General features: G+C 43.0%; 1 protein-coding gene across 4 annotated transcripts in view; it reads right to left on the bottom strand.

Moving 5' to 3' along the window:
* The window catches only part of LOC139566023 (synaptotagmin-1-like), a 203621-nt gene that overhangs the window by 31095 nt on the left and 147376 nt on the right, over positions 1-25150 (bottom strand). For all 4 annotated transcript variants that reach the window (XM_071386834.1, XM_071386831.1, XM_071386833.1 and 1 more), the window contains 2 exons: positions 12884-13066; positions 2088-2260 (listed from right to left, as the gene is read on the bottom strand). In XM_071386834.1, the coding sequence (XP_071242935.1) occupies positions 2088-2260; positions 12884-13040 (330 nt within the window). In that variant the 5' untranslated portion in view covers positions 13041-13066. The remainder of the gene's footprint in view (positions 1-2087; positions 2261-12883; positions 13067-25150) is intronic.

Here is a 25150-nt window from a genome sequence, read left to right as displayed (position 1 = left end):
CACAGAGAGGAGAGGAGTATAGCAGAATAGACAGGCATGTTCACCCACAATGTGTATTAGGTATTTTACTGGGTTAAGTCAAAGTCAAGTCAATCTGCCTGTTGACTTCAGGTGAATGTATGTGAAACATAAAGCTACTGTATGTCTAAACCTTATTACAGGTTTCAAAAGCAGTAACCTAGCAACTTAACCAGTCTACTTTAGATCATGGGCACATCTTGTTTTGAAATGCAAAGCAAAGATTGAAAAGGCGCCAGATGGAGAATCAATGTGGTTCAACCTTGTTAAAGCGCGACCAGTGCTTCTTTCATACATATATATGTGCATGTGCAAGACTACGCACATATATAGAGCAGATATACATGTACTGTATGCATAGTTACATATATTTGGTTCTATAGGAGTAAGTTGTTGTCAAGAGGCTATCAAAACATCAGAGCAGCAGGCTTAAGGAGGATCCAACAACAATTGGGAACCTACCGCCAGTGACAATCCCGCACAGTCATCAGACACAACACAGATAAGGAGGACATAGAAGGAAGAAACACACATTAAAACAACCACACACAGGAGTTAACACAAGAGTCTGGGCACACCAGGAGAAATGACCGCTCGGGAGCCCATGGCCCCGCCTCTAGAATATCTAACCAATAGGTGTGTTGCATAAGTAACCGATAGGGGTGTTGTATTGGCAGTGCGTAGCCTAATTGCTTGACGTGTAGTCGTAGCAGCTCCTAAATCAGTACAGGAAAAGTGGTGTATCTAAATAGAATTCATTCTAGATTGAAGTCATTGTAATTCTATGGGTATACGTTTAAGATAAATCAGTGTTATTATAAAGCTTACTGTCACTAGGAACAAGGACACAAGGCAGAGGCCTCTACAAATCAAAGAATTGTAAGCATTTCAACAATAAGCTCTTTGGTATGAATCAGATGAAACTTGTGGAGCTCACTCCTTATCAGACTGTGTAACACCTCTGCATCTCTGGCCTGTGTAGCTATTCAATTCCCTACTCCTACATCATCTCACAGGGCTTTGTCCTCCACCCCAATTCAATGTCCCTGATTGATGATGTGAGCGGTGTTGGCGTGGACAGACTGCAAATTAAACAGACTTTGTCAAGGGGGGGGGGGGGGGGGGATTGAGAACCTTCGTTAATGCAATTAGCATTCTAACTGGGGTTAAAGAGCTGTGTGTTCCCTATTCTCTCTGTGTGCATTGGAGAGGGAGGGCGGAAGTAATTCACTCCCCTCGCTGGTAATTAGCTAATGTCATTTCTCTGGGTTGATACCACTGGCAATACAGCATACCGTACTCAGCGCTCATTGTTCTTAACACATTAAAATACTGAGAGGAACAGAAAGAGAGATTGAATTCTCTCTCTGAGGCTATTATAAACGGCAGGCTTCCTTAACAGTCCTGCAATCAGAGTGGATGGGGAGGAGTCATCGCAGACGCAACAATGTCAACACAAGTCGTGTGTCATGTGTGTCCACTGGTCTTCATGGGGGAGAGTTTGGCCTAAACCAGGTGCGGGTCAAACTACGGCACGCGGGCCCATTCAATTATTTTTGGTTATAAAATAAACCTCCAGGCCGCACTTGAACTTTTAAAACTAAATACAAAGTATCTAAAAAAAATCTGTGCGGCCCTCCGTTGAATTTTGGCCCTCGAGCCAAAACGACTGCCCACCCCTGGCCTAAACTATATGTATGTCTGATAAATTGTATAGTGAAATCGCTTTGTTATGTGAAGATTATTATTCTGAAATATACTGTATATGCATTTATTTATAGGTTTCAATCATCAATGTATGCCAGGTGCCGGGTAAGTGTAATAAAAGTCAGTGATGTCATTTCTGGCTACAGTCAGTCACAGATCAAATGAAAGAGACTCGCAATGTATAAAAATTTATATAACAATTTTTTTTTTTTTTTTACCTTGAAGTAAAAGGTAAGTTATATACAGTATATATGATGCAGTAGAAAATACAAAACAATTTGGCAATATCAAATACTACTGTTGACTAACAAACGATTAACTCTAATCAATAACGTTCAATGGCAGTAGTACAAAGTCTTTACCTCGGTTTTCGCACCGTCGTTCACGTCCATCATGTTGATGGCATTCTTGCCCTTGTCTTTGCCCTTCTTTTTGTTCTTCTTCTTGAATATCCACTTCTTGCAGATGCAGAAGCAGCAGGAGAGGACCAGGACCACGGCCACGAAGGCGATGGAGACGATGGCCCAATTTGGCACTGGAGAGGGACACACAGGGACACAGGTTAGACAACTATATATCAACGATGGGGCCATACCTGGATGAAGAAAACCACACCATTGCTCTCACTCTTCTTTTCTCAAACAACCAAAAGTGCCTCATCGAGAATATGGCACCATTGTCTGTTTCAAACAAGGCATGTGCTGACCAGAAATGCCTGGTCACCATCTCCCTGCATCTAACAAATAACTCTGATGGCGGGACGTTGAGACTACTTGTTGAAGAGAGCGGCTGCAGCAGCAGCTGGAGTGGATGAGGACATAGAGAAAGACATAAGGATGTGGGACGGCAGGTCGCCTAGCGGTTAAGAGCGTTGGGCCAGTAACCGTAAGGTCGCTGATTCGAATCCCGAGCCGACTAGATGAAAAATCTGCTGATGTGCCCTTGAGCAAGGCACTTCATCTTAATTGCTCCTGTAAGTCACTCTGGATAAGAGTGTCTGCTAAATGACTCAAATGTAAAGGTAATGTGCAGACGGAAGACTTTGATCAACAGTGGTGGGTGGCAGCGTCCCCGATCTGCAGTCTAGACATGGACTCCTAATGATTGCCCTCAAAGAGAGACGTTTTAAGCGTCCCGATGGTTCACTGAGCATCCTCGGACAATTTAGTGGAAATAACAGAGGTTGGTATTTTCCACTTGCCATTTAAACAAAACATTTCTCTCTGACAACTGATACTTTCACACCAATCACGGGCACACGGGTCAGGGTGTAGAGGTAATTTGCAGGGCCTGTTGGAGAGCGAGTTACCAACTGTAGCGTGACCGTGTCGAGTCAGTGATTGCATGACCACTCATCATGTTCATGGGTTTTGACACTTCTCTCTCAAAGAGAGTTCCTATTCACACGTTTGTCTCAGATTCATCTCATACTAGCCAGTTTCTGAGAACTTTCTTTGAGAGCTTTTGTCAAGTTGCCAGTCAATTTCTTAGCATTGCACGTGGATGTGACCTACTCGGCAAAGGATACTAAAACAGCCATGGACCGTTATGTTACTTTAATTGAGAATGTAATGACGTGTTTTTTTCCTCCCCACTGTAGGCCCTATTTTAGATAAGGCTGAATGGACTTAACAGTCCAGCTGAAAGGTCCAGTCAGGGCTGTCACAGGCAGACAGGGAGCCGCTCAGCACCACAGCACGGTGATCACTCTAACCGCCTGCTGACAAACAGGGACGCCCATCTAAACAGCAGGAGTCAGGCAGTTCTCCCCGACAGAACGCACACACACACACACAGCCACCAGCTATGCACGGCACAAAAGTGGGTTGTTAAAAGTATCAGAGTGGCCAGACGTGCTGTAAATAATGAGGACAGAAACACAGTGTCAGGCTCCTCCATTCTGGAGGGATAATTACAGCTTCTGCTCACAAACATCAAACACCTTGCAACCCACACCTCCTTTCAACAGAGAGGGCCACCAACAGGCCCATCAGCAACAGAGAGGGCCACCAACAGACCCATCTGCAACAGAGAGGGCCACCAACAGGCCCATCAGCAACAGAGAGGGCCACCAACAGTCCCATCAGCAACAGAGAGGGCCACCAACAGGCCCATCAGCAACAGAGAGGGCCACCAACAGACCCATCAGCAACAGAGAGGGCCACCAACAGTCCCATCAGCAACAGAGAGGGCCACCAACAGGCCCATCAGCAACAGAGAGGGCCACCAACAGGCCCATCAGCAACAGAGAGGGCCACCAACCAGCCCATCAGCAACAGAGAGGGCCACCAACAGGCCCATCAGCAACAGAGAGGGCCACCAACAGGCCCATCAACAACAGAGAGGGCCACCAACAGGCCCATCAGCAACAGAGAGGGCCACCAACAGGCCCATCAGCAACAGAGAGGGCCACCAACAGTCCCATCAGCAACAGAGAGGGCCACCAACAGTCCCATCAGCAACAGAGAGGGCCACCAACAGTCCCATCAGAAACAGAGGGCCACCAACAGGCCCATCAGCAACAGAGAGGGCCACCAACAGGCCCATCAGCAACAGAGAGGGCCACCAACAGTCCCATCAGCAACAGAGAGGGCCACCAACAGTCCCATCAGCAACAGAGAGGGCCACCAACAGTCCCATCAGAAACAGAGGGCCACCAACAGGCCCATCAGCAACAGAGAGGGCCACCAACAGTCCCATCAGCAACAGAGAGGGCCACCAACAGGCCCATCAGCAACAGAGAGGGCCACCAACAGACCCATCAGCAACAGAGAGGGCCACCAACAGTCCCATCAGCAACAGAGAGGGCCACCAACAGGCCCATCAGCAACAGAGAGGGCCACCAACAAGCCCATCAGCAACAGAGAGGGCCACCAACCAGCCCATCAGCAACAGAGAGGGCCACCAACAGTCCCATCAGCAACAGAGAGGGCCACCAACAGGCCCATCAGCAACAGAGAGGGCCACCAACAGGCCCATCAGCAACAGAGAGGGCCACCAACAGACCCATCAGCAACAGAGAGGGACACCAACAGGCCCATCAGCAACAGAGAGGGCCACCAACAGACCCATCAGCAACAGAGAGGGCCACCAACAGTCCCATCAGTGACAGAGAGGGCCACCAACAGGCCCATCAGCAACAGAGAGGGCCACCAAAAGTCCCATCAGCAACAGAGAGGGCCACCAACAGGCCCATCAGCAACAGAGAGGGCCACCAACAGACCCATCAGCAACAGAGAGGGCCACCAACAGTCCCATCAGCAACAGAGAGGGCCACCAACAGGCCCATCAGCGACAGAGAGGGCCACCAACCAGCCCATCAGCAACAGAGAGGGCCACCAACAGTCCCATCAGAAACAGAGAGGGCCACCAACAGGCCCATCAGCAACAGAGAGGGCCACCAACAGACCCATCAGCAACAGAGAGGGCCACCAACAGACCCATCAGCAACAGAGAGGGCCACCAACAGGCCCATCAGCAAACAAACTATGTTTTTGTCAATATTTACCAAGATGGAGACCGTGTGGTAGATTCAGGCTGGTTTGATTTACTTTATCACTGAATGATCTGATAATTGAACAGTTTTCCCACCTGAATAAATTCCACCACGCTACACTGAACAAAAATATAAATGCAACATGTAAGTGTTGGTCCAATGATTCATGAACTGAAAATAAAGATCCCAGAAACGTTCCATACGGACAAAAAGCGTATTTGTTTACATCCCTGTTTGTGAGCATTCAACTTTGCCAAGATAATCCATCCACCTGACAGATGTGGCATATCAAGAAGCTGAATGAACAGCATGATCATTACACAGGTGCACATTGTGCTGCGGACAATAAAAGGCCACTCTAAAATGTGCAGTTCTGTCAAACAAGTTTAGAGGGAGCGTGCAATTGGCATGCTGACTGCAGGAATGTCCACCACAGCTGTTGCCAGAGAATTGAATGTTCATTTCTCTACCATAAGCCGCCTCCAATGTCATTTTAGAGAATCTGGCAGTACGTCCAACCGGCCTCACAACTGCAGACCATGTGTAACCACGCCAGCGCAGGACCTCCACATCTGGCTTCTTCACCTGGGGATCATCTGAGACCAGCCACCCGGACAGCTGATGAGACTGAGGAGTATTTCTGTCTGTAATAAAGCCTTTTTGTGTGGAAAAACTAATTCTAATTGGCTGGGTCTGGCTCCCCAGTGGGTGGGCCTGGCTCTCAAGTGGGTGGGCCTATGCCCTCTCATGGCTGCTCCCCTACCCAGTCGTTTAATCCATAGATTAGGGCCAAATGTATTTATTTCAATTGACTGATTTTCTTATATGAACTGCAACTTAGTTAAATCGTTGAAATTGTTGCATATTGCGTTTATATTTTTGTTCAGTATAATTACAGAATCATTACGACCATAGAAAAGATTACATAGTACATTTCCTCTCTGTACACTACTCAGAAACCTGTTGTGGTACTACTAACTCTATCCGTATGGAACACTGGGAGCCAATTGGCTTCATTGTAAATCCAACGCTTGTCACCTTTCAGTGCTACTTTGAAGACTCTATATCTGCGGGCCACTAGAAAGAACCATCACAGGAGATATATATGACGGTCTATTCTCCCTGGGGCTTTGGCTCGCCAGCGCTTCACTGAATTTCCCTCACCGCCTCGCCATCAGAGAGGAGGGAAGGGGAGAGAACAAAATCAATGCGCTGTTGACAAAATCGATAAGCACTCTCCTTTAAGGAAAAACATTGAGTGATGCTCTAAAATATCTTTGGGATCTACAGCCTTGGCCTTGCCACAGTGGTGTGCTAATGGCAGGGACAATCTCCCCCGATCCACACCATTTTGAATTCGCCCTCTTGAGCTGTGATCTCCGAAAAACGGGTTTTCTGCTGCTCACAAAGTTGTTGAAGAAAACATTTGAAAAATACGAAATATTGTTTTGAAACTTGTTTGTTATAATTGTTTTAGTGGTAAAACTATGTCACTTTGCATTAGTATGGTAATTATCGATACCTTTATATAATAGAACACCTCACTATCCGTCACTGACTCCATTTCTTCTTGCATCCTCGGTCAACTCTAAAGTCAGAAGTTTAGGGCTGAGTTAAAACCTCTCTGCTCCTTGGCCAAAGCAGGGGCAGCGGTCTGAGACTGATACCTTTGGTATACCACCACGCGTTCCAGTGTTTGACTGGCCATTTTTTCCACACAGCCTGGCAGACTATCTTTTAATGGAAGTGTCGGAGATATCGCAGGATCCTATTTCAGGCCTGAAAGCTGGGATGGTAAGTCACCGTCCCACTGAAGGAACCGCAAAGCTGTGACACTTTTTCAAATAATTTTTAATATCAATGACACTGCAGGAGTATAAATTAAATGAACTGATATAACAGTGAAATGTGGCATTATTTTGACGAGGCAGACTGCACTGCAATTGGATTCCGTTGTACATCATGAAATATAATATGTTTAAATGGTACTGCCACCCTCTGTGGTTATTTACAATATGTTAACATCAGTGGTACGCAACTGTTATAATGCACAGCCCATTGCTGTGAAATCCAATGCAATAACCCAGGCCTTATTTATCTATTTAATTGGGCATGTGTCTAATACTGAAAGACATTTTTGTGTTGCTTAATTAAAATAACCTGAGTCCCCGAAAGCAATAAAAGCATTCCCTAATTAACTACATGGTGTGTCTATTCTCTCTTGAGACCGCGACGCTAGCGGGTGCACCGCACTTCAAGGCGCTGGATGATGGAATGCGTGTTCGGTGTTCACAGCTCCGGAGGAGAGGCGCAAATCACATTTCTGCCGCAGTAGTCAAAAACCATCCAGTCAGCGGCAGCCAATGTGCCTCGACGCCACACAATGAGACGTCTCCTCGGCTTTTAGCTGTGAATATCAACGTCCTCCGGATGCCTTCAAGGACACAGCAGGGCCTTTTGGCTCATTCGCTCCGAACCAGGAGGCTCCAGCTGCATTTGTCAGGCGCTCCGAGTCCCCCGCTTTCTTATCAAACGTATGTTTTTTTTCTTCCAGACAGAATTGATCTGATAACCGGCTGGAATGGGGACCATTGAAATATGACAGCTGAGTTATCAGACAGGGTTTTTTAACAAAACCTTGCAGACTGCCAAAGGCTATGGAACTCTTGACACATGGAACAATGCAAATAGGATGAGGGCCTTTTGGTTCTAACACATCTTTTCAGACATACTCTCTGTGGATGAAGAAGAAAAGGTTACAGTAACTGAAAGGTAATCCTCTCACAAAGTCCGCCATTTTACTGAACTTCATCTGTAAGAGACTCTTGGCTCTATTTAACAACTCCTTATTTAAAGGAATCTGTCATGACTTTAATTAAATAGCAGAAAACAAATAATTCAGTCAACATTCATTCTGGGTTATAGACTATGGGGATATTGCCTATATGAAAGCAGCTGCCACTGTATTTAAGCCTTTGGATGCACTTTATCATTGTGCTTATTATAGACAATCGTTCAGTACACATCACTGCATTCTGTAGCTTCATTGTTAACTTCATTGTTACTTAATTGTTAACTTATAGACGTACGAGATACCAGACCTGGTCTTAGGGATGGCTAACTCTGGAGATCACAATAATCTCCACTGAGATACAGGTAGGTAAATCTGTTTTTTTCACCTTAGTGATCTCCAATCTCCAAGGCTCTCTAAAATTGGATGAATTGGTGCCACTGGGACAATTCAAAACGCTGATTGAGGACCTTTTTACTGAATAATGTTTGTTTTCTATGATTGTGTTTTGCTTTTAGTGTTTTGATGTGAATATTCATGTAATATTGATGCATATTATTGATGTTTATAGTGTATATTGATGGGTATTGTTCAAATCAAATTGCATTTGTCACATGTGCTGACAAGAGCAGGTGTAGACTTTACCGTGAAACTCTTACTTACGAGCCTTTACTTACGAGCCCTTACCCAACAATGCAGAGTTAAAAAGTAACATTGATGTACAGTATATTGTGTATATTATTGTGTATAGTGTACATTGATGTGCATTGATGTCTATTGAAGTGATGCTCAACTGAGAGACACAACCACTGTCAGTGTGGCAATAGATAGAGCAGGACCAGTCAAATCGGTGAGACACAGAATAGGAATAATGGAAGCTAAAGGGCTCTATTTCATTGTCTAGTATTGGGGCAGATTTCCATACTATCTCAATGTTTCCGGCCACGGGGCAGAGGCAGTCTGAGGGAGTTGGAGCGGTTAGATTTTCCATTACGGGTGAGGTTGATGGGACGGGCGCATAGTAATCAGTCACTTGCGGTCTGCCTCGGGGCACAGGGGGAGCTTCCTGCTTGTCATCACATTACCCATGGTCCTCTGGGGAGGCCTCCTTACATCTTTATACAAAGGATCCAATAGACTGGCAACAGTAGTGGGCGGGGGGGGGGGGGGGGGTGATGATGTATCAGGGTAATAGGCATGGCAACACAAACTAATATATTGTGACAGCACACTGTTGGTCAATTAACCTTGACATTACATGTTGTTATGCCAACAAGAGCAGCACCCCCAGTCCTTGCCCTTTCCCACTGTGGGAACAACAACAATGACAGTGCAACAATAGCTGCAAACGGGGTAGGATGAATATGTGACAGAAAAAATAACTAGCTACACAAGATTTATGTAAAACTAATGAGGAAGAAAGTGATTGAGTTTCGGACCAGGCCTCTGATTCCCTTCTTTGAAAGGCTACTCTGGGGGGGGGTGAGGTGGGAGGTAGCGTACTGGGAATCTCAAAAGGGTCAAGCATCACACTTTTGATGAGGGGAGATCTCCCCCTGCACTCCATGGAGCACCCTCCTGACATGGGCTCGGTTGGGCGGGGGGGGGCAAGAAGTTTGGTCCGAGGAGGGCTGTTCTTCCCGTCTGTAAGCTGCTAGCTCTAAGTTCTGGTCCCCCAGCCCCCTACTGCTGCCTCATGGCAGGCCTACTGGCTCAGTCCAAGGCCCAGGAGAGGACCGGGACTAGAGCCAGACAGAGAGGGACAGAGAAGTTTGTATTTGCTGATCTACCACCAGTCTAATCCTCAAAGGGTGCTGTCATTTCTGAGCAGAATCTAAGTGAAATAAACTACTCAGTAATTATTCTAAATTATTATTATTATTTTAATTATTTTTTGAAATGTTAGAGTTTTCAGTCACCTGTACATCTAATTTCTTTTAAAATCCAAAGCAGTCAATTTTGTAATGAGTATGTATAGCTTTTAGTGTAATACCCACAGAAACAGCTCTGAAAAAAACACTAATATCGACAGCCTTTGAAAATACATGTTTTTAGAAATGTCATTTTCAATATGTTTGTCTGTGTTATTTAGAGTAATGGTGGCGAGTGTGGAGACAGCAGTTATAGATCAAAGCATTTCGAACACTGAGAGGTTCATTATTGTCACTGAAAACAAAAACCCTTTGGTGTTTAGAGGGAGTGCTGGAAAATTCATTACAGTGCCTCCCTCTGAGGCCACAAGGCCCTGAGCATGGTGTGGTGCGGCCCAACACAAACAGACAGCTGCAGCGCATACACCCCTCTGAGTGTGGCCGTTGGCTTTATGTGGCGCTCGCTATGGCATGACATGGCGTTCTCCATACACATTACTTCATGCAAGCCAATACCGTCAGTAGTCTGACCACAAACCTTTGGTGGTAAACTTGAAAGAGAGAAAAGTAATCTCAACAAACATCCTTGTGGTTGCAATGCATGCTGGGATTGCGGATGGAACTAAAGCAGGTAATGGAGGAAGTAATGCTTTTAATAACATCGTCTTTGTTGTAGGTCCTCCTTGGTGTGAAATAGTTTTGAGACAGCGAATGAGAAATGATTTGATTTGATTTATTAGAATCCCCATTAGCTGACGCCAATGGCAACAGCTAGTCTTACTGGGCACGTGACGAAAAATACATTACAGACAAAATACTTTACAATTTCCATACACTACATGTTCATGTTTTGAAATGTATGTGTGTGTGCATCTATCAGTTACACATACATGTCAGTACTTACACACAACAAGTAGGTCACATGGGGGAGAGGCGTTGTTCCTTGTGGTGTTGCTAAATTGTTTTTTTTTAAACCAGGTTTGGTGGTTTAAAATACTTTTGAGAAGGGAAAATGTATCAAGAAAACACTGAAGATTTTTGTAGGGATGAAATTCAACTCCATTTGAAAAACAGCCACTTCTAGCAGCATCAGCCAACAGATGGGGCTGAAGAGGAGCTTCTGGCTTGGAGATTGAATCTTTGTTAATGTCACAAGGCATTTCTCTGAGTTATACCAGAGATACAGCACAAGATGCCCAACTCTGACAACACCATGCATTCAGCTTTACCTCCAGGAGCCAAGTCTTATAGATAACCATCTATTTCTATGTAGAAATACCCACAATGAATAATTTGCTATGGCAATGAACTGATTCTGTCTTATTCATTAATGCCCTGTCCCCAACCTGGGAGTAGATGTATCGATATTCCCTGGCACAAACACATCGGTGGGCATTCATCAGGCTGGCAGCGCTCGGCGCGGAGCCGCTCGTTTTCTAGTTCTGACTGAGTGCTGGAGCAAAAACTGTAATTTAAACTCTACTATAATGGAGTGGCTTTTTTGGGGGCTGCTTTCAGATAGCATCTCTGTCTGAGGCACACATTTACATTTTTACATTTAAGTCATTTAGCAGACGCTCTTATCCAGAGCGACTTACAAATTGGAAAGTTCATACATATTCACACCCAACAACCCCTTATTTAGTCGTTGTCCACATCACACAATGTGATAATTAGGGAGAGAGGTGGTACATGGGTTGTTACAAAGCCTAATGGGCTGGTTGCCACCGTGTCATTGCCAAATACAGACAGCGAAAAGAGAGAAAGAGCGGGTGTTTTGGAAGGGTAACACAACTCCATTGTGAGAGTGCTGAGGCACCAGGTTAGCTGTTGCTGGCTAGGATTGGGGGATGTGGTTTAGTTGCTAGATGTGGCAGGTGGTATATCTTCAAGCCCTCTCACGGTGAAACAGTTCTGATATGAGGGACCATTACTCTGAGGCACAGGGGACATCAGAGTCACCCCCCTCCACAGTGTCTTCATTACGGCTTCCATATGCCCCTCAGTGGTGCTAATTTCATTGGAGCACCCAACGGCTCCAACACACTACTAGGAAGTGTTTGTCGCTTGTCAATCAATGAAAGTCCATCTCTGATCTGATGGGGTAAAGTCCAGCACATACTGTACTGACCACGGACTACTGTCTAAAGCTTCTACGGCTTTATTTCGCAAAAGCAAATATGTTGTTCGTTTTAAATTAGCCTCCCCAGACGCAGGATAAATCTCTAATCAGGCTCCCTAAGCTATTAATCTAGGACAGCATAATAAAACAAGTGGCGTCATTCACGTTGGAGCTAAAGCAATAGAACCTCTCTTTTTCACGGGAGCCGTTTCCTGACACGAGAATTACTTCCACATGAGCCGGTGGATATGTCTATATTTAGGACTTGGGGGGCTGAACGCAACAACTTCCACTGGATAAGTAGGTTGGGTTTGGGGTAAACAAAGGATGCTGCTGTCCCAAACTAACTGCTACTGTTCCACAGACATTACAGGCAAAGACAAGTGTCTCCTCCGGAATCACTGGGTGGAACATTTGTATAGGAGTAATGGGTTGACAGTTGGTCAGGATTTCAATATGCTGTAGTCGTGTCTCCTGTCGGGGGAGGGTATTGATGGAGGGAAGAAACACAGGGTGCCCAGCAATAGACAACCTTGGAGATTGAAAAAGTGAATTTGCTTTGAGAAAACCAACAATCTTGGAATTTAGACATACTTTCCAAACAAAACTTTAAAATCAATGCTGTTTGTTGTCTTGTCACCTCAAATGCCAAATGGGTTTCTAAAAGTAGTCACAGTACTTCTGAGTAAGACCATTAGTCCCTATCCACAATCAGTGATAATGACCACTTGTACTTTGTTGATTGCAATTAGTCTCTAAAGAACAGATCCAAGGGTGCTTTGAGGAATTTGTGAGACGTCTATAGGAAGTAGCTACTCAACCAATCACCACCCTGTCACCGGGCAGGTTAGGGGACACCAACCACTAACATGACTCACGTGGGATTTTGTTGAGCTCGTTCATGAACTTGTCCTTGAGCTTGGAGAAGTCCTCGCTGGATCCGGTGCCGGAGATGTCGGTAGCGTTGGCACCGACCGTGGAGGCAGTGGTGGACATCGGGGCCGCTGCCAGGGCTTCCCTTCGACTCTCAGCCATGGTGGTGCTGGGCAGCCAGGCAGAAGCTGGAGGAGAGAGGGAGAAAGAGTTGAGTTTAACACACCTAATTTAATATTGCTTCCACTGTACATAGAATAAATAGATACAGAGAGAGAGGCAAATCAAAGGTAGAGCGAGAGAGAAAGAGAGACAGAGACAGAGTGAGAAAGAAAGACAAAGAAAGAGAGAGTCAGTTAAGATTAGCTGGTTGTGACAGATGTCTGCCAGGGACAGTTTTCTCTGGCCCTGCTATAGATGAGTGAGTGGAGCTCCCTCTGTGTGACCATTTGCTGGCTCAGCCTGAGTAAACACACCTGGATCCCACAATGATCCTGCAGGGTTCTACCAGCAGCCCCAGGCAGATGAAGCTGGCTTTCACGCCACACAAAGGCTGTGTCCCAAATGTTGGGAACAGTGTGGCATTTGGGACGTTCTCAAAGCCTCTAACAACTCCACTTTCTACTTTAAGTGTGGACTTTTATGCTGTTCTATTCTAGTCATGCAAATGGATTCCCAGGCATGTGATTGGATTGATAACAAATATAGTATTGCTAACCTTTATAGCGTGCAAGACATAGGGATAACCCACTATTACCCCACTGTGCACTTCATATAAACAACCAGCAGGAAGCCAGGTGTGTTTACTTTGGATTCATGTCTCTGTCACAGGAACAGCAATTTTACAATAGTTTCATGTGTGTGGGTGTCTGTTTGCTAAGAGGTGCTGGGCAGATTGTCACCAGCCGCTGCTGTCACCAGGGCGACGGCAGAGTAAATGGCCCAGATGTTGGATATATGGATACATACAGTATATCCATTCTCATCGACAAGGCTGTAGTGAAGCAGGCTGAGAGTTTCAACTTCCTTGGCGTCCACATCTCCAACAAACTAACATGGTCCAAGCACACCAAGACAGTCATGAAGAGGCCACGACAAAACATATTCCCCCTCAGGAGACTAAAAAGATTTGGCATTGGTCCTCAAATCCTCAAAAGGTTTTACACCTGCAGCATCGAGAGCATCCTGATGGGTTGCATCACTGCCTGGTATGGCAACTGCTCGGCCTCCGACCGCAAGGCACTACAAAGGGTAGTGCGTACGGCCTAGTACATCACCGGGGTCAAGCTTCCTGCCATCCAGGACCTATATACCAGGCGATGTCAGAGGAAGGCCCTGAAAATTGTCAAAGACTCCAGCCACCCTAGTCATAGACCGTTCTCTCTGCTACCGCACGGCAAGCGGTACCAGAGCGCCTAGTCTAGGTCCAAGAGGCTAAACAGCTTCTACCTCCAAGCAATAAGACTCCGTAACATCTAATAAAATAGCTACCCAGACCATTTGCATTGCCCCCCCCCCCCCCCCCCTTCTATGCTGCTGCTACTCTCTGTGTCTATGCATAGTCACTTTAATAACTCTACCCACATGTACATATTACCTAAATTACATCGACACCAGTGCCCCCGCACATTGACTCTGTACCAGTACCCCCTGTATATAGCCCCGCTATTGTTATTTTACTGCTGCTCTTTAATTACTTGTTATTTTTATCTTATTTTTTCGTAAGTATTTTCTTAAAACTGCATTTTTGGTTAAGGGCTTGTAAGTAAGCATTTCACTGTAAGATCTACACCTGTTGTATTCGGCGCATGTGACAAATAACATTTGATTTGATTTGATTTATACGGTTGAATTTGGAAGTTTACATACACCTTAGCCAAATACATTTAAACTCAGTTTTTCACAATTCTTGACATTTAATCCTAGTAAAAAATCCCTGTCTTAGGTCAGTTAGGATCACCACTTTATTTTGAGAATGTGAAATGCTAGAATAAAAGTAGAGATTTTTTTATTTCAGCTTTTATTTCTTTCCTCACATTCCCAGTGCGTAAGAAGTTTACATACACTCAATTAGTATTTGGTAGCATTGCCTTTAAATTGTTTAACTTGGGTCAAATGTTTCAGGTAGCTTTCCACAAGCTGCCCACAATAAGTTGGGTGAATTTTGGCCCATTTCTCCTGACAGAGCTGGTGTAACTGAGTCAGGTTTGAAGGCCTCCTTGCTCGCACACGCTTTTTCAGTTATGCCCACAAATTTTCTACACGATTGAGGTCAGGGCTTTGTGATGGCCACTCCAATACCTTGACTTTGCTGTCCTTAAGCCATTTTGCCATAACTTTGGAAGTATGCTGGGTGTCATTGTCCATTTGGAAGACCCATTTGCGACAAAGCTTTAACTTCCTGACTGATGTCTTGAGATGTTGCTTCAATATATCCACATAGTTTCCCCTCCTCATGAAGCCATCTATTTTGTGAAGTGCACCAGTCCCTCCTGCAGCAAAGCATCCCCACAACATGATGCTGCCACCCCCGTGCTTCACGGTTGGGATGGTGTTCTTCGACTTGCAAGCCTCCCCCTTTTTCCTCCAAACATAACGATGGTCATTATGGCCAAACAGTTCTATTTTTGTTTCATCAGACCAGAGGATATTTCTCAAAAAAGTGCAATCTTTGTCCCCATGTGCAGTTGCAAACCATAGTCTGGCTTTTTTATGGCAGTTTTAGAGCAACGGCTTCTTTCTTGCTGAGCGGCCTTTCAGGTTATATCGATATAGGACTCGTTTTACTGTGGATATAGATACTTTTGTACCTGTTTCCTCCAGCATCTTCACAAGGTCCTTTGCAGTTGTTCTGGGATTGATTTGCACCTTTCGCACCAAAGTACGTTCATCTCTAGGAGACAGAACGCGTCTCCTTCCTGAGCGGTATGACAGCTGCGTGGTCCCATGGTGTTTATACTTGAACACTATTGTTTGTACAGATTAACTTATACTTTGAGATGAGATTATACTTTCAGGCGTTTGGAAATTGCTCTCAAGCATGAACCAGACTTGTTGAGGTCTACAATTATTTTCTGAGGTCTTGGCTGATTTCTTTTGATTTTCCCATAATGTCAAGCAAAGAGGCACTGAGTTTGAAGGTAGACTTTGAAATACATCCACAGGTACACCTCCAATACACTCAAATTATGTCAATTAGCCTATCAGAAGCTTCTAAAGCCATTACATCATTTTGTTGTTGAAAGGCACAGTCAACTTAGTGTATGTAAACTTCTGACCCACTGGAATTGTGATACAGTGAATTATAAGGGAAATAATCTGTCTGTAAACAATTGTTGGAAAAATTACTTGTGTCATTGCCAAAACTATAGTTTGTTAACAAGAATTTTGTGGAGTGGTTGAAAAACGAGTTTTAATGACTCCAACCTAAGTGTATGTAAACTTCCGACTTCAACTGTATATTTATATATTGCCCCATACTACTACAGTGTATAAAAACTAGAATGAGGTTGTGAAACAAAACGAATTTCCAACGTGCCCTGTTTCATGATACTACATTCAGAATCCCGTAGATGGAAGAATGTATAGACACTCTATGAGTCACTAGATGGCAAGGTGATCCGATTGCCTTGTAGGTTTACTGAGTGTGTTTATGGGAGAAAACATATAATCCAATTTAGAGTGCAGTGTATTCACAGGATAAGAGTGCTAGCTGTTGCTAACTCACTTTATAGGCATTGGCAAGCCTGTTAGCAGGGTGTGGTGTTGTTCACTCACTTTGCAGGCATTGGCAAGCCTGTTAGCATGAGGTGCTGTTGTTCACTCACTTTGGGTTTGCCAGCTGTTGTATGGGAACACGCTGTGAACGCACGAGAGGACTGTGTTCTCCAGCTGTGTTGTCAACACGTATTTAATGACCCTGGCAGATCTGACAAAGACATGCTTCAGGGTGTCGAACACAAGCAACGATAATGACAATTTACCATAATATACACCTATAGACTACTATCTAAAGGGTATACAATTGCATTGATGTGTTCTAATGCAGGTTCTAGCTTGCCTTGAAACCCCTCCCTGAAATGTTTGCTAATTGCTATGAATGAACACAGCAATCAGTGCTTCTGTAAGCCCTTTGAATTTCCCCTCTAGTTCAAGGTTCCACCTACACCTTCATGTTCTCTCTGCTTTCCCTTGTCTTCCTTTGAAAGGCAGCATCGAGGTTAGTGTGGGGGCTGAGCCGTGGAGAGGCATGACGGGCCACGACAGAGACACTTCAGTGCAGGCAGGGAGAGGACTTTCGGAATATAATGCCGCTCTCAGGTGAGAGTAGGCTATGTGGGAGGAGGCATCTTCTCTTCTATTGCAGATAGGATTGATCCCGTGGGAAGGGAATGGAGGGCATGTATTGTATTGTAGGCCTCAGGCATGATGTTTTCATGTTCGTCCACGTCAGACTCCAATCCGAAGGGCGCTAATGCACACCTGCTAGAGTTTCCCGCTCTCCTGACAGACGTGAGTGAGTCAGAGACAGAGGCTGAACAAAGGAGCTCCACCAAAGGGCTGTAATTACAAGAAACCCTGAGCAGGAAACAGCCCCATTTAGGAACACATTTGCATTGTGGGAACAAGAGAGACAATCTATCACTTCGAGGCCAGATCAGCACGATGGGGCCATCATTAAAGAGAACATCTGACACCCTGGAACAGTAGGGAGATCTTTGTAACATGCCCTGGTGTTTGATGGCGCCCCCCTGTTGGGCCCTCGTGAACAGTACAAACCCACCTACCAGGTGAATGACCCATAGAGCCACTTTGTCCTCAGCACAAAGGACCTAGGCCTAGATGCTAAGCTAAAGTGACAGAGCTGAAACAAGTCATTTATCTATTTGCTCTCAGTGCATTTCTTATTCATACGCCCAATTATTCAAAGAGACGCAGCGGCTGATGTCGAGACGCAGAGACGTGATCAGATAGTTTTGTTCCTCTCTCAAGGTCAAAGCACCAAGTGATGGATGCTATTGGCTCTGTGCCTATAGACATTGCTCTGGGAGAATGAGAGGCTATAGGCTACATGATGTGGTCACTATATAGTACAGGGGTTGATATCACTGTTGTATTAATGCATCACCAGAGCTGCGTTATAGAAAGACGCTCATAAACAAATTATCATCAAGTGCTTAAAGGATTTACTAACTTGGGCCTGGTTCAAGGCGGCCATTTTAATGTTCTCTTTGAGCAGGTGGTCACATATAAAGTGTAAAACACCTTGGATCATTGTGACATCACTGTCAAATGCATTATGCTTGGACAGAGAATGTTCTCAGGCCTACTGTGAGTTGGAGACCACCCACGGAGACAGTGCCCAAAACCCCTACTCTGCCCCTTCCCAGGCGCAACACTGGCCATGCTGTTTATCTCTTCGTCTTTCTCTCTCCCAGTATATTGGTTGAGAAAGATAGATATGGAGATACTGTCGTATTATTACTACTAGAAACATGTTCTTTAAGCTACCATCAAGGTTTAGGTTTGGAAAGGGTGCTGCTTTCATTCTGGGCCTGTTCTCCTGCAGGTTTTCACATTTTTGCCAGGACTCTCAGCGGGCAGAGTGTTTTGGACCGTGCTGTTTGAGGAAATTACAAGGCTGTCAAATCAGCCAGGCTCTAAATCCATTGGAGATGAGAGGGAAAGCTGAAGCCAGGGAAGCCAGAGTGATGAGTATTGCAGCAATTTCATTAGAGAGGAATCAAAAAGTTTACTTTCATGTGAAGGACATAAAAAAGAATGGGAGGAATATCCAATGACAGTACACCTTATGTGTAGAATCCATGAGTTAACTAGCCAGTTAATGTTTAATTATGTCCATTTAGCAAAGAGTTAAATGTCAACTGCTAATTGTCACAAACGATTCAGCAGCCTCTACATGTCATTGTAGTCAATCTAATTGCAATCACTGAATACATTGAAAGATTGAGTCAAGTGATCTTACTTCGGACCATATACCAAATGTATTTTTCTTTGTGACTTGATGGGATAAAGTCATTTTGCTGTAGGCAGAGGCTTGTAAGGTTAACTTAATAACCTCTTGTAAAGGAAGAAAGAGAGACACTCTAACTGAAGGACTACTGTCATCCATCCCCATTGCAGATTAAAAACCTGCTTCAGATTGAATTCCCAAAAAGAGTGGCTTGAAACCACTCACTCAGTATTTGAGGTGGATGTATAGGGAAGCCCTTATAGAACGACATCCAAACGCTGGATTGCAAAATGTAAAATGTTGTGCCATATCCAAGAATGAAGGAACTTAAATGTATTGAAAGACGAAGGACGACAATAAACAATTTTAAGTTGAATCATTAAATTGAAAGTTGTCTGAAACCTATCATCCACTGGAGATAGAGAGAGCACTTGACCAAAATGACTGCTTTACTTAGGTTGTAAATCAAATCAAATGTTATTTGGCACATGCGCCAAATACAACTGGTGTAGACTTTACCGTGAAATTCTTGCTTACGAGCTTTTCCCTATGATGCAGAGTTGAAAAATAATAATCAAAATAAAATAGTAACACAAGGAAAAAAATTAAATACGCAAGAATGGAGCTACGTATATACAGGGAGTACCAGTACCAGATCAATAATGGAGCTATATACAGGGAGTACCAGTACCAGATCAATAATGAAGCTATATACAGGGAGTACCAGTACCAGATCAATAATGGAGCTATATACAGGGAGTACCAGTACCAGATCAATAATGGAGCTGTATACAGGGAGTACCAGTACCAGATCAATAATGGAGCTATATACAGGGAGTACCAGTACCAGATCAATAATGGAGCTATATACAGGGAGTACCAGTACCAGATCAATAATAGAGCTGTATACAGGGAGTACCAGTACCAGATCAATAATGGAGCTATATACAGGGAGTACCACTACCAGATCAATAATGGATCTATATACCTGGAGTACCACTACCAGATCAATGTGGAGCTATATACAGGGAGTACCAGTACCAGATCAATAATGGAGCTGTATACAGGGAGGACCACTACCAGATCAATAATTGTGTTATATACAGGGAGTACCAGCACCAGATCAATGTGGAGCTATATACAGGGAGTACCAGTACCAGATCAATAATGGATCTATATACAGGGAGTACCTTTACCAGATCAATAATGGATCTATATACAGGGAGTACCAGTACCAGATCAATAATGGAGCTATATACAGGGAGTACCAGTACCAGATCAATAATGGAGCTGTATACAGGGAGTACCAGTACCAGATCAATAATGGAGCTATATACAGGGAGTACCAGTACCAGATCAATAATGGAGCTATATACAGGGAGTACCAGTACCAGATCAATAATAGAGCTGTATACAGGGAGTACCAGTACCAGATCAATAATGGAGCTATATACAGGGAGTACCACTACCAGATCAATAATGGATCTATATACCTGGAGTACCACTACCAGATCAATGTGGAGCTATATACAGGGAGTACCAGTACCAGATCAATAATGGAGCTGTATACAGGGAGGACCACTACCAGATCAATAATTGTGTTATATACAGGGAGTACCAGCACCAGATCAATGTGGAGCTATATACAGGGAGTACCAGTACCAGATCAATAATGGATCTATATACAGGGAGTACCTTTACCAGATCAATAATGGATCTATATACAGGGAGTACCAGTACCAGATCAATAATGGAGCTATATACAGGGAGTACCAGTACCAGATCAATAATGGAGCTATATACAGGGAGTACCAGTACCAGATCAATAATGAAGCTATATACAGGGAGTACCAGTACCAGATCAATAATGGAGCTATATACAGAGGGTACCAGTACCAGATCAATAATGAAGCTATATACAGGGAGTACCAGTACCAGATCAATAATGAATCTATATACAGGGAGTACCAGTACCAGATCAATAATGGAGCTATATACAGGGAGTACCAGTACCAGATCAATAATGGAGCTATATACAGGGAGTACCAGTACCAGATCAATAATGGAGCTATATACAGGGAGTACCAGTACCAGATCAATAATAGAGCTGTATACAGGGAGTACCAGTACCAGATCAATAATGGAGCTATATACAGGGAGTACCACTACCAGATCAATAATGGATCTATATACCTGGAGTACCACTACCAGATCAATGTGGAGCTATATACAGGGAGTACCAGTACCAGATCAATAATGGACCTGTATACAGGGAGGACCACTACCAGATCAATAATTGTGTTATATACAGGGAGTACCAGCACCAGATCAATGTGGAGCTATATACAGGGAGTACCAGTACCAGATCAATAATGGAGCTATATACAGGGAGTACCAGTACCAGATCAATAATGGATCTATATACAGGGAGTACCTTTACCAGATCAATAATGGAGCTATATACAGGGAGTACCAGTACCAGATCAATAATGGAGCTATATACAGGGAGTACCAGTACCAGATCAATAATGGATCTATATACAGGGAATACCAGTACCAGATCAATAATGGATCTATATACAGGGAGTACCAGTACCAGATCAATAATGGATCTATATACAGGGAATACCAGTACCAGATCAATAATGGAGCTATATACAGGGAGTACCACTACCAGATCAATAATGGATCTATATACAGGGAGTACCAGTACCAGATCAATAATGGAGCTATATACAGGGAGTACCAGTACCAGATCAATAATGGATCTATATACAGGGAATACCAGTACCAGATCAATAATGGAGCTGTATACAGGGAGTACCAGTACCAGATCAATAATGGAGCTATATACAGGGAGTACCAGTACCAGATCAATAATGGAGCTGTATACACGGAGTACCACTACCAGATCAATAATGGAGCTATATACCTGGAGTACCACTACCAAATCAATGTGGAGCTATATACAGGGAGTACCACTACCAGATCAATAATGGAGCTATATACAGGGAGTACCAGTACCAGATCAATAATGAAGCTATATACAGGGAGTACCAGTACCAGAGGCCCTTTAATGCACTTTTAGTTGACACGAAAAGGTTGTATTTTATACTCATTTGAATATTTGTATTTGTATTTGTTTGATAAGACCTCATTTCAATTTCAAGGGACCCCGACACCAAGTTTGGAAACACTGGTACATATAGTCTAGTGAGTGTGTATACAGTATGGTGTGTATATATAGTCTAGTGAGTGTATATATGGTGTGTATATATAGTCTAGTGAGTGTGTATACAGTATGTTGTGTATATATAGTCTAGTGAGTGTGTATACAGTATGTTGTGTATATATAGTCTAGTGAGTGTGTATATGGTGTGTATATATAGTCTAGTGAGTGTGTATACAGTATGGTGTGTATATATAGTCTAGTGAGTGTGTATACAGTATGGTGTGTATATATAGTCTAGTGAGTGTATATATGGTGTGTATATATAGTCTAGTGAGTGTATATATGGTGTGTATATATAGTCTAGTGAGTGTGTATACAGTATGGTGTGTATATATAGTCTAGTGAGTGTGTATACAGTATGGTGTGTATATATAGTCTAGTGAGTGTGTATACAGTATGTTGTGTATATATAGTCTAGTGAGTGTATATATGGTGTGTATATATAGTCTAGTGAGTGTGTATATGGTGTGTATATATACTCTAGTGAGTGTGTATACAGTATGGTGTGTATATATAGTCTAGTGAGTGTGTATATGGTGTGTATATATAGTCTAGTGAGTGTGTATACAGTATGGTGTGTATATATAGTCTAGTGAGTGTGTATACAGTATGGTGTGTATATATAGTCTAGTGAGTGTGTATACAGTATGTTGTGTATATATAGTCTAGTGAGTGTGTATACAGTATGTTGTGTATATATAGTCTAGTGAGTGTGTATACAGTATGGTGTGTATATATAGTCTAGTGAGTGTATATATGGTGTGTATATATAGTCTAGTGAGTGTGTATATGGTGTGTATATATAGTCTAGTGAGTGTGTATACAGTATGGTGTGTATATATAGTCTAGTGAGTGTGTATACAGTATGGTGTGTATATATAGTCTAGTGAGTGTGTATACAGTATGTTGTGTATATATAGTATAGTGAGTGTATATATGGTGTGTATATATAGTCTAGTGAGTGTGTATACATTATGGTGTGTATATATAGTCTAGTGAGTGTGTATATGGTGTGTATATATAGTCTAGTGAGTGTGTATACAGTATGGTGTGTATATATAGTCTAGTGAGTGTGTACATGGTGTGTATATATAGTCTAGTGAGTGTGTATACAGTATGGTGTGTATATATAGTCTAGTGAGTGTGTATACAGTATGGTGTGTATATATAGTCTAGTGAGTGTGTATACAGTATGGTGTGTATATATAGTATAGTGAGTGTGTATACAGTATGGTGTGTATATATAGTCTAGTGAGTGTGTATACAGTATGGTGTGTATATATAGTCTAGTGAGTGTGTATACAGTATGGTGTGTATATATAGTCTAGTGAGTGTGTATATGGTGTGTATATATAGTCTAGTGATTGTGTATACAGTATGGTGTGTATATATAGTCTAGTGAGTGTGTATACAGTATGGTGTGTATATATATTCTAGTGAGTGTGTACATGGTGTGTATATATAGTCTAGTGAGTGTGTATACAGTATGTTGTGTATATATAGTCTCGTGAGTGTATATATGGTGTGTATATATAGTCTAGTGAGTGTGTATACATTATGGTGTGTATATATAGTCTAGTGAGTGTGTATATGGTGTGTATATATAGTCTAGTGAGTGTGTATACAGTATGGTGTGTATATATAGTCTAGTGAGTGTGTACATGGTGTGTATATATAGTCTAGTGAGTGTGTATACAGTATGGTGTGTATATATAGTCTAGTGAGTGTGTATACAGTATGGTGTGTATATATAGTCTAGTGAGTGTGTATACAGTATGGTGTGTATATATAGTATAGTGAGTGTGTATACAGTATGGTGTGTATATATAGTCTAGTGAGTGTGTATACAGTATGGTGTGTATATATAGTCTAGTGAGTGTGTATACAGTATGGTGTGTATATATAGTCTATTGAGTGTGTATATGGTGTGTATATATAGTCTAGTGATTGTGTATACAGTATGGTGTGTATATATAGTCTAGTGAGTGTGTATATGGTGTGTATATATAGTCTAGTGAGTGTGTATACAGTATGGTGTGTATATATAGTATAGTGAGTGTGTATATGGTGTGTATATATAGTCTAGTGAGTGTGTATATGGTGTGTATATATGGTTTAGTGAATGTGTATACAGTATGGTGTGTATAATAGTCTAGTGAGTGTGTATACAATATGGTGTGTGTATATAGTCTAGTGAGTGTGTATATGGTGTGTATATATAGTCTAGTGAGTGTGTATACAGTATGGTGTGTATATATAGTCTAGTGAGTGTGTATATGGTGTGTATATAGTCTAGTGAGTGTGTATACAGTATGGTGTGTATATATAGTCTAGTGAGTGTGTATACAGTATGGTGTGTATATATAGTCTAGTGAGTGTGTATATGGTGTGTATATATAGTCTAGTGAGTGTGTATATGGTGTGTATATATACTCTAGTGAGTGTGTATACAGTATGGTGTGTATATATAGTCTAGTGAGTGTACATAGGGTCAGTGCAAGATAGAGAGTGCAGATAGTTCAGGTACCATTCATTGACTATTTAGCAGTCTTATGGCTTAGGGGTAGAAGCTGTCTAGGAGCCTGTTGGTAAGCAGGAAGGTAATAATAGTGTTTTAATTGTTTTGTCAAAGAACAGATGAGAGAGAGAAAGAGAGAGAGAGCGAGTGTTTGGGATAAATGCTCCAGCCGGGATCGATAGTTTGAATCAATGGGAGAAAGTGCTTTTACTACACACCAATACAGAGGGGCTCAGGGCTCTTCAGTCTGATGTCTGTCTGTTATGGTGGAGGAAGTGACAAAAAGAGTGGCTCCAACAGACTCACTTTATACAACTCTGATGGCTACTGTATGAATCCACTTTACCATCTATTACAGCGCTTCTTAACACCCAATAACTAAAGTCCAACTGCGAATTGGCAGCCGTCCATCATTTCGCTGCTATCAACAGGTGCTTGGTGGTTTCAAATTAATTCCCGTTTTGATTACATTTGAATGCTCAGGACATTCCGACCATTTAAAGTAATCCTCGGCGAGACACTTGCAATTGCTTTACAGACACGGATAA

The sequence above is a fragment of the Salvelinus alpinus genome, chromosome 37 (assembly GCF_045679555.1).
Source record: "Salvelinus alpinus chromosome 37, SLU_Salpinus.1, whole genome shotgun sequence".
Classification (NCBI taxonomy): Eukaryota; Metazoa; Chordata; class Actinopteri; order Salmoniformes; family Salmonidae; genus Salvelinus; species Salvelinus alpinus.
This window is presented reverse-complemented; position numbering and strand designations above follow the sequence as displayed.